This window comes from Eschrichtius robustus, chromosome 10 (assembly GCF_028021215.1).
Source record: "Eschrichtius robustus isolate mEscRob2 chromosome 10, mEscRob2.pri, whole genome shotgun sequence".
In the NCBI taxonomy this organism is placed as follows: Eukaryota; Metazoa; Chordata; class Mammalia; order Artiodactyla; family Eschrichtiidae; genus Eschrichtius; species Eschrichtius robustus.
In genome coordinates, this window is record NC_090833.1 from 100,945,658 (window position 1) to 100,955,855 (window position 10,198).

The following is a 10,198-nucleotide window of genomic DNA, read 5'->3' on the forward strand; positions in this document are numbered from 1 at the left end:
TCCCAGAGGTGACCAGTGGGTTCTCTTGGTGGGAGAGACACAGCTGAAGGAGTGGTACCAAAGTGAACTCAGGGAAATCAGGTGAAAATGTGTGCTCCCCGCCAGCCCCCAGATTCCTGGCAGCCGGTCCTCTGCCTGCCAACAGGGGATGGGAGGATGTTTCCTGACCCATGTGACCAGCCCAGGAGGAAAGTCTCACCAACAAAATGGCCCAGCAAGATCACTCTAAAGGGGAACTCAAAGTTACCAAGCCCACTGGCGTTCCACTTAGTTCCCCCAACCCCATCGGTGTCCCACTTAAAAGACAAGAATATACTGCTTTCATGGAAGTAGAACAAAATACTATTAAAGAAGGAGAGAAAGGAAAGGAGGGAAAGACTCAGAAAACACGTGTGGTGTTGTGCATGGTGTGTAGTGTGTGTGTGGTGTATATGTGGTGTGGTGTTCGTGTGTGTGGTGTGTGTGTGTGCATGTTCTCTCAGTGGCTGCCCTGCACAAGCACACAATCAGCAACATGTTTTCTCAAGTGACATTGCTGAGGAGAGACCTCCCGGGGTTTGCACGTGGTTCTTGCACAGAAGTGAGTGGCTGGACTTCCTCAGCCGGCAGCGAATACTGCCTGCATATCAGGCAGCCTGGGCATGAGAAAAGATGCCACAATTATGGGCTCAGTGTAATGATTTCAACAAATTTAGTACACAGACACCTCTTATAGCAGTGCTTCTCTAAAATCAGCACACACACGGACACCCGAGAATCCTGATGGAATGCAGGGCTAGTGGGGCCACAGCTGTGGTCTGGGTGTGCCCCTAAAATTCGCATGTTAAACCCCTAACCTCCAATGCGATGATACCTTGAGGTGGGCCTTTGGGAGGTGATTAGGATTAGACAAGGTCATGAGGGTGGCCCCCCCCCCCCAGTGGGATTAGTGCCTTTATAAAAAGAGACGTCAGAGCTCTCTCTCCACGGGAGGACACAGTGAGAAGCCAGCTGTCTGGAAGCAGGAAGACAGCCCCCAACAGCAACCAACCACACAGCACCTTGGTCTCGGACATCAGCCTCCAGAACTGTGAGAAATAACTGTCAGTGTATTTTGTCGTGGCAGCCAGAGCTGACCACGACAGCCAGGATGCTGCATTTCTCATTCTCCCCAACCCATACTTATTGTTGTCAACAACCATACTGCTGCTGGTGGTCCAGGACAACACAAGGGTCTCCAGGTTGTAGGATAAAGATGGGCATCAATGAGTACTCACAGGGAAAGTACTGGTGGGTGACTTTAGTGGGACACATACATGTAGCACAGCATCGACAGTGCCTTTACCTCTGGATGATAGGATTTTTCCCTCTGTTTTTTCCACAGTGAGCATGTTTTGCTATTGTAATACAGTGGCCAAAGGCACTTGTAGAAATAGCAAACAGCTCCATAGTTCTCTGATAGAAAGCTGGATATACTCTGCCTGGAGAAAAATTAACTGTTAGGGATGTTATAATAGTAAAAAAAAATATCTTCTGGTAACAATAATACCGTAAAGGACACATTACACTCCCAGCCTGAGCCACACCCTCGGAGAGGAGGCATGTGCCCCGCAGGGTTGGTGCAGCTGTGGGGTAGCCTCTGTCTGGGACCTCTCTCTCCCTTCAGGTGCCAAATGACCACACATGCAACCCTGTGCAGCTCCCAAGCCCACAGCAGCACGTTGCTCCAGTCCCCGGGGTCAGCATGCTGCCTGGGCTCCCTCATGGCAGCTAATGAGCATGTTGACCAGGAGGGACATAGCTCTACTTTTTAAGAAGTCTGGTTGTGGTTAACACACACACACGTGCACGCATGGTTTGTGGACTTTACACCTGCAAGAGATGCCCACCCACCCCTAAGAATGTGTGATTAAAAATACCATAATCAGATCTTAAATGTTTTCATCGCAAAAAAGCAATGGTAACAATGTGATGTGATGAAGACGGTAGCTAACACTATGGTGCTGGGGAAAATACCATAGTTAAGTGAATATACCATCTCTTGTTTTGGGAAGAAAACTGCAGTTTTACACTTTATTTCTGGGGCGAATAATGACCAGGTTACCTCCATCAAATATGTCCTTAGTCAATCCACGGACCCCAGTGACGCTGGGTCTCAGTCTCAGTGGAGAGAACTTGACTGATGGGCGGGGCGGGGGGGGCGGGGAGATCAAAGTGACTGCGCCATGGAGTCCCCAGCCCTGCTCTAATTAAGCCAAGGATGTGGCCTCACCCTCACGGACTCAGCTCTCATGTTCTGGGTTTAGCAGAGCAACCAGAGGCCTTCTTCACTTTTTGCCCGGCACTGCTCCACAGAGGGCCTCGTTAGGGAAACATGGGGATTCCTGCATCCTACAAGGGACAGCTTTGCTCCAAATTCCCAGCTGAGGGACCCAGCAGGCCAAGTGGGTCAGCAGATGGGTACCAGGCTAAAGGTGGCTGCCTGGTATTTCACGATTCCAATTGTGTGGATCAGAATGCAGCTGGCCATCTCCAGCAGGCCAGCCAGCGAGAGGAGAGGTTCAGGAGCTCGTAACTGGCACCACACACAACCCTCTTGCTATCAGTAAAGATATACACTACTATATATAAAATAGATAACCAACAAGGACCTACTGTATAGCACAGGAAACTCTACTCAATTTCTTATAATAAACTATAATGGAAGAGAATGTTAAAAAAAGAATATGTATAGTTATATATTGAATATATATGTATAACTGAATCGCTTTGCTGTACACCTGAAACTAACACAACATTGTAAATCAACTACCTTTCAATAAAAATTAAAAAAAAAAAAAAGATTATGTGTGAACTTTTGTTTACCTGGATCAATCAGCATCTTTTAGAAGATGTGGAGGTTTGATCTTGAAGATGTGACTATGCAGCCTTGAAATTTTCTTTTCTTTCTAAGATATTGTGATGCTATTAAAAGCAAGTGTAAGAAAAGAAAACAAAGAGAAGAAAAGAATCCCAAGAAGACTCATAATTAAAAACTATCAAAAGAGTCGTGTACCAAAATGTTCACTGCAGCTCTATTTACAATAGCCAGGACATGAAAGCAACCTAAGTGTCCATCAACAGATGAATGGATAAAGAAGATGTGGCACATATATACAATGGAATATTACTCAGCCATAAAAAGGAACGAAACTGAGTTATTTGTAGTGAGGTGGATGGACTTAGAGACTGTTTTACAGAGTGAAGTAAGTCAGAAAGAGAAAAACAAATACCGTATGCTAACACATATATATGGAATCTACAAAAAAAAAAGAAAAGAAAAGAAAAAAAATGGTCAGAAGAACCTGGGGCAAGACAGGAATAAAGATGCAGACCTACTAGAGAATGGACTTGAGGATACGGGGAGGGGGAAGGGTAAGCTGGGGCAAAGTGAGAGAGTGGCATGGACATATATACATTACCAAACGTAAAATAGATAGCTAGTGGGAAGCAGCCGCATAGCACAGGGAGATCAGCTCGGTGCTTTGTGACCACCTAGAGGGGTGGGATAGTGAGGGTGGGAGGGAGGGAGATGCAAGAGGGAAGAGATACGGGGACATATGTACATGTATAACTGATTCACTTTGTTATAAAGCAGAAACTAACACACCATTGTAAAGCAATTATACTCCAATAAAGATGTTAAAAAAATAAAAATAAAATAAAATAAAAAATAAAAAAGATAAATAAAAACTATCCCCTTTGAAAAACCGAACGAAGTGTTTGAGAATGGTATTTCTTGAGTGCTTCACTTTCCTCGTAAGGGCACTTGGTTTGCCAGGAGAAAGAAGGAAATCAGAGGGCTCCAGGTGGAAATAGGTTTGTTCATTAAAGCAGATAGATTCTGCAAATTTTAGTAATAAATATACTTGTGAAAGCATATCATTAAAATAAAGGCATCTCCAGAAAATGTATCAATAAATATGCTATTTCACCTGAAGATCCTGTATAAATACATGTTTTGCATAGATTTCCAATAGCTCAGTGTGAACACACTTAAGCTCATGTGAAGAAAGCTATGCTAAGAATAATAAAAATAACTACAAACAAGGCTACAGGGAGGGCATTCCCTGAGCAATATTTTCTTTCCATCACAGCTGAGTGCTTCTGCTCTGAAAGAAACCACCAGCATCGAGAAAGGAAACAGGATGCTCCTCTTCTCTGTCATGTTCACGCTGCAGCAACAGGAGTGACACACACCTGTCCAGGTCCCCGGAGATCTCCCCCCAGTTCAACCGGAGAAATTCTGGAAGATGTCAGCTGCCTCCACCCAGTTCTGGAAGCAGGCCAGCCCCCGCTCCCGGATCTGCTTCCGCCCTTTGTCAGTGATGACGTCCCCGCTCGGTTTCACGATCACAAGCCTGGGGATGGCCATGATGTGGTACCTGGTCCTCAGCTCACTGTGGGAGAGAAGAGGGCGACCGAGGGTCAGCGTGGGACAGGCCAGGCTGCTGCACGTCTGCAGGGACCAGTGCCTCCCCAGCGCCAGCTGAGCCTGCAAAGCCTTAGAACCCAGCCTGCCCGGTGAGCCCTCCCACTGGGCTGAGGATTCCTTTGGGCTCTTTTCTTCTTGCTGCTAGCGGGGTCCAAGACAGTGCTGTCGCAGAGGAATGTCAGCAGTGATGGAACTGTTCTGCATCTGCGCTGCCCAATGTCACAGCCACAGCCACATGTGACTACAGAGCACTTGGAATCTGGCTGGTGAGCCTGAGGAACTGAATTTTGGGTTTTATTTAATTTTATTTATTTATTTATTTATTTATGTATTGGCTGCCCTAAGTGGCTTGTGGGATCTTAGTTCCCTGACCAGGGATTGAACCCCGGGCCACGGAAGTGAAAGCACTGAGTCATAACCCCTAGACTGCCAGGGAATTCCCTGTTTTTGTCAGTTTTAAATTTAAGTAGCCACATGTGGCTAGTGGTTGCCAAATTGCACAGTGCAATTTTAAACCCACATATAACCCAATAAATTTGTATCCCTCCTACATCTCAGGAGGTTTAAATACATCAGGTACGTATCATAGCAAAAGTTAAAATTCCATGGGTTCTAGATAAATACAAAGGCTTACTAGACTTTCTGCCTTACAGATTCAAGGACACACTGATTAACATTATGGGAGAAACATTTTACTGTCACATGTAACCCCTTGAGTGACCATTTCACAAAATTATTTGTATTCATTTAAGGAAAGGAGCATCTGCCTTCTTAGTTTTGCAAGTCTCCCCATAACCTTCACAGGGATTAGTACCCTCAAGACGGGACAGCTGGGTGAAAATCCCCGTCCTGTTACCACAGCCAACTTGCCAGGGCCTCACATTAACTGTAGTCTGATTTCCCTCATCTGTCGCCCTCAGGGTTGTAAAACTGAGTGGAAGGAAAAATGCACTTGAGACCCTCCTGTTACTAAATCTCCCCCGTGACGCCTCCATCAGGCCCTTCCTGCTGCTTTCCAGTATCCAAGGGCAAGACAAATCTTAATTCAAGCAGGGAGAAAAACACAGTACCTACACCCAATGGAGAGAAAATATGCCTTGTTTTCAAACATCTATGAAATGGTGACAAAACCAGCCATGTTCTCGGTCATAAAGGGATCTTAATATATTTCAAATAATCAGTGATACACAGACCACTTAATGATATAATGGAATTGGAAACCAATAAGCAATAATTTTTGGAATCAGTTAAAAATTAAATAACCATATATTATATATGAAATCATAATGCCCATATACTATGGGTCCCAAGCTATAGATACAATTAGACACAGAGAGTTATGTCTTACACGCTCTTATCCAAAACTAAAAGGCCTCTATATAGATGAGTTCTGCATTTCATTCAAGAAGCTAGAAAAACAATGATGAAGCAATTACAAGGAAAGTAGAAAGAAGGCAAAAGAAGATTGAGGACAGAAATCACTGGACAAGGAAATGAATCAACATGGGGTGAGCAACAAAGCCAAACCCGATTCTTAGACTGAAAAACAGAGCACAGCTCTACCAAGATTGAGAAGGAAAAAGGGACGACACGGGGATATCAGGAACCAGGTGGGGCTTTGAGGAGTGAGAAGGAGGTTTGAAGACAGTTCATTGCTCCAGCTTCTTTTCAAAGAGTCACCCAGTGTGGGTCCTCAAATCCCCACCCTGGCAGCCTCTGCTTGGGGACAGCTGTAACCTTGGAACCATGCAGGAAAGACACATAACAACCCTCCTCCCCCGAAGTCATCTCCATCTCCTCTGGGCACTGTGTCCAGAGAGAATAGACCAAGCCTCAGAAAGGAAAGAGCCTTGTTGCTGGGCAGAATGAAGTGATAACTCTGAGCATTTTAACCATTTCGGGGAAATCTGAGAGCCCATTTCCTCCTCGCTCTGTGTGCAGTTGCAGCATTGGCTCCCTCCCTCCACCTAAAGCAGCACATCCTTATCCCTGGCACAACTGCTTCTGGGTTGCCATGGCAACTTCTGTCTTCAGTCTCTTTCCATCTCAGCCACTGGCAGACCGTTACCGAGCAAATCTCTCTACTTGCTCCGAGCATCCATCAAACAAGTGCCCTGCAGGCGCCAAGCACTGAACAATGTCTGGTCCAACACTGGAGACTACAGAGACATGCCCCCACCCCAGACACATACTCTTAGCACAGGGGTGGCACTGGCTCGAGCTATAGAGGGCATAGGCCTCTGGGGCCAGACATGCTCCCAGTGTCCCCAGTGGCACAAAGGAGGAGCTACTAGGCAGAGAAGCGGGGGCTCCAGGGTTGGAGGATGCAGCGTGTGTATGACCTGTGGAGGTGGAAGAGTGTGTAGAGTACTCTGGAACATCAGTTTACCAGTCTGGCAGAACACAGGTGGAAAGGGAAGAAAACAAGGTGATCGTGGGTCAAATGCTGGAGGGGAGTGTGCGAGACACGGACTGAGTGGGTCTCACATGCCAGGCAGCAAATGACAGAAATTCCTGCTGGCAAAGTCAGAAGCTGTTACTTGGCTCTTGGGCCCATAACAAAGGGAAGGAAGGCAGGACAGAACCTGGTCTTCGATGCTGTCCCCTCTCTCAGGCCTCTTGCCCACCTGCACACAGGCATCTGGGCGGGACCTGAGAGCCCACCCTTGGCCCGCGCTGCCCCTAGCTGTAGGGACATCAGTAAACAACTGCCTCTCTAGGCCGGGTCTTGTATGCCGGCTGCACTGGACAGCCAAGATCCACGGACAGGTGAGTGGCTCTAGGCATTCTCTTCCTGCAGGTGCATCTGCAGCGGCACCTCCAGCCACGCCCGGGGTAACCCAGGCGGGAGGGGGTGTGTGTGGGTTCTGTGGTGATCTATCTCCTCCTGAGCCTCAGGCTGGTCAGCAGAAATCCAGTGGACAAGCAGATGACGTGCTTTGGCCGCTGAGGGAAGACAGCCTGGGGTCCCTCACCATGACTGGTTGGTGATGACGGTCCTGGACCCATCTTCTCACAGCACCAAGCAGATGCCATGCTCTGCACAAATCAAGAACTTCCGCAAAGGCCTCCTGGAGGCTTCCTACGTTCTTTAGTTCTCCTTGGTGGCAGCTATTTCCATTTTTGCTCATGATCTGATTCCAAAATGCAGGCTGGGATAAACAGAATTTAGGGCCTAGCTCCAAGAATTTCCCACAGAATACCACATTCCCTAACTCCTAAATTGCAATGACAGGATTAACAAAGTTCAGTCTGGAAAGGGGGAGGCACAAGGAGCTAACTTCCCCCCAAAGAACCCCCCCCTCCAGATTCCTCCAAGGTCAGGCTGGCCCGCCTGAGCTGGCCGAGTGCAGTCGCCCTGAACAGCTCAGCACCTGTAGTGGACTGAATGGGCCTTGACCAGGTAACCCGGGAAGCGGAGGGAGCACGGCCCCCCGCCCACCCCACTCCTAGCAAGGTTGTGCTGAGGCTCAGTGTCCCCTGGGAGAGGAAGCCGTAGCAGAAAGGACAGGTTCCAGAGCCAGGAGCACCAGTCCCTGTGCCTCAAAACCGTGAAATGGGCAACAGACACAAAGTCCTGGTACACAACCAGCTGACAACGCTCTGAATTCCTGCATCAGCGCAGTCCTCATCCGTCCTGTGAGGTATCATTATACTCGGAGGAGGCTGAATACCTTACCTACAGTCACCCCACGAACAGGTCCCACAGCTGGGCTCTGCCCAGGGCCTGAGCTTATTACTAACACTGTCACTCTGTCACTTTCAAAACGAAGTATGTTCTTTCAAAAGCTGTGCATAACTTGAACGCTAAGCAAATCAAACATTTTACAACCACCACTAGATGTGAAGGTATATGAATCCTTCTGCCAAGTAAATCACGGGCATTTGGATTTATCATCGAAGACCTTCCTAATCCTGCTGTGAGTGAGGCCTCGGGAAGCAGGCACCCCCCGCCCCTCGAGGGCCTGGGCCTCACCTCTTCCTCGGCATCACCAAAAGCATGTGCTGGAGGAAAATGACTCCTCCAGGGAACTTTCCAAAGTTAGCTTCCATTTTTAATTGTCCAGAAGGAAAGCCATCTCAGAATAATTAATTTAGGGAGGGGGGGGAGGAAATGTCACAACTGAATATTAATCCCCAGAGAAATGCAACACATGCTGCTATAAAACAAAACCCAGAAATTCACCTCCATATTTGTTAAGGGACGGTGGTGTAATGCACTTTGTGAAGAGCAATAAACCTACATGTGGGCTCTTAACACCAGATGAGACCCCAACATGCCAGACAACCGGTGTCTGTGCCCCATCCCTCCCCCTCCCCCTCCCCTACCCCTCCTCCTCCCCTTCCCCTCCCCTCCCCCCTCCTCCCCCTCCCCTCCTCCCCCCGCTTCTCCCTCCTCCTCTCCATGGAGCTCATGACCACAGCCAATAGAGCACTAGGGTCAATTTCCAGTTTGCTCACAAACTCTGAAATCCAGCAGAGCTGAGGTTCCCTGCCATGTTACATCTTTTCTAAAGCAAGGGTGGGGCAAGATCCCTTCAGAGAGCAAGGATTTTTGTCCCCTCTGACAAGTCTCCTCAAGAATCCAGGAACCTGCTTCTTTCTACAGTTACAGGAGCAGCAGACGCCTTAACGAAATTTCAGTCACTGCCAGTAAAAATGAAACTGCAACGTGGCCTGGCACTAAGTTCCTCCAGCCCTTGAGTCCTGACCCTTCCCCCGCAGCACCTGGTCCCCAGTCCCGTACTACTGGCCCACAGCAGTCAACCCATGGTCTCCAGTTCTGACCTGAACGGCCTTTCTGGGTCTCCCTCTTCCGCTCTCCAGATAAGGGGCGGTTTCTTCCCTGCGCTGTAGGATGGGGCGTCCCCGGGCTGTGCTTTACCAGGGCGGGCTTCCTGGACCGCAGCATCAGCATCACCAGAACTCCTTATAAATTCAGATTCCCGGAGCCTCAGGCCCACTGAGTCAGAGGCTAGAGGAGGCCACTGCCCAGGCTCACCAAGAGCCCACGGTGATGCAGATGCTCCCTGTCAGCCAACCGCTAGAGCCTCCCTGGGAAGCCGAAGCAGAGACGACGATGTAGCTGAGAGAGGCTCAAACGGGTTGGGGTGGAGATGGGGTTATCAAAGAGCTCCCGACGGCTGGGAGAAGCACAGGGATGAGGGATTGGGAAGGGGGCTGGGGGGCGCGCCCAACAGCTCCCAGAGCCCCCAAACCGTCCCCACTCACTGCCGGTAGGGGTCGTGGAAGGGCAGCGCCAGCCAGGCGCCGTGCAGCTCCCGCATGAAGTCCAGCATCTCCTGCGCGCCGCCGTCGGCGGACCCGAAGACCAACTCGAAGCGGGCGGACGGCCGCGCCTGGTCCGCTAGCTCCGCGTAGAAGTGGCAGAGCAGCGGCGTGAAATCGCGGCTGGGCGCGCACCGGCCCGCGGCGGAGTACAGCGCCACCACCTTGTTCTGCAGCGCCGCCTCGGCCTCCACCCACGTGCCGTCGTAGGTCACCAGGCGCCGCCCGCCCAGCACGTCCACCATGGCCGGGAGCCGGGACAGCTGCGGCGGGAGGACACCCGCGGCGGGAGGACACCTGCCGGGAGACGCGGGGCGGTGAGCCGAAGCGCACGGACACCTGCGGGAAAACGAGGCGGAGGAGGGGCGGCAGTGAGCGCAGGTGGCTGATCACCTGCAGGCGGACGGTCACCTGGGGCCAGTGGCGGTCACCGTCCGTCTGCAGCCAGCCGAAGGG

The 10,198-nt window shown here is 49.8% G+C and overlaps 1 protein-coding gene across 1 annotated transcript; it reads right to left on the reverse strand.

Annotated features, from left to right (window-relative positions):
* Positions 1-4,015: 4,015 nt before the first annotated feature.
* NXNL2 (nucleoredoxin like 2) lies at positions 4,016-9,987 on the reverse strand. Its single transcript, XM_068553629.1, has 2 exons — positions 9,686-9,987; positions 4,016-4,418 (listed from the first exon to the last, which is right to left on the reverse strand). Exons 1-2 carry the CDS (start codon positions 9,985-9,987, stop codon positions 4,250-4,252), a joined length of 471 nt encoding a protein of 156 aa, XP_068409730.1. The 3' UTR covers positions 4,016-4,249.
* Between the last annotated feature and the right edge of the window lie 211 nt (positions 9,988-10,198).

Bases quoted from the DNA above. Each gene is read 5' to 3' on its own strand.
- NXNL2 (XM_068553629.1), bottom strand. From the start codon at position 9,987: ATGGTGGACGTGCTGGGCGGGCGGCGCCTGGTGACCTACGACGGCACG. The intron at 4,419-9,685 runs GTGAGTGGGGAC...TCTCTCCCACAG, and splicing joins TTCCACGACCCCTACCGGCA to TGAGCTGAGGACCAGGTACC.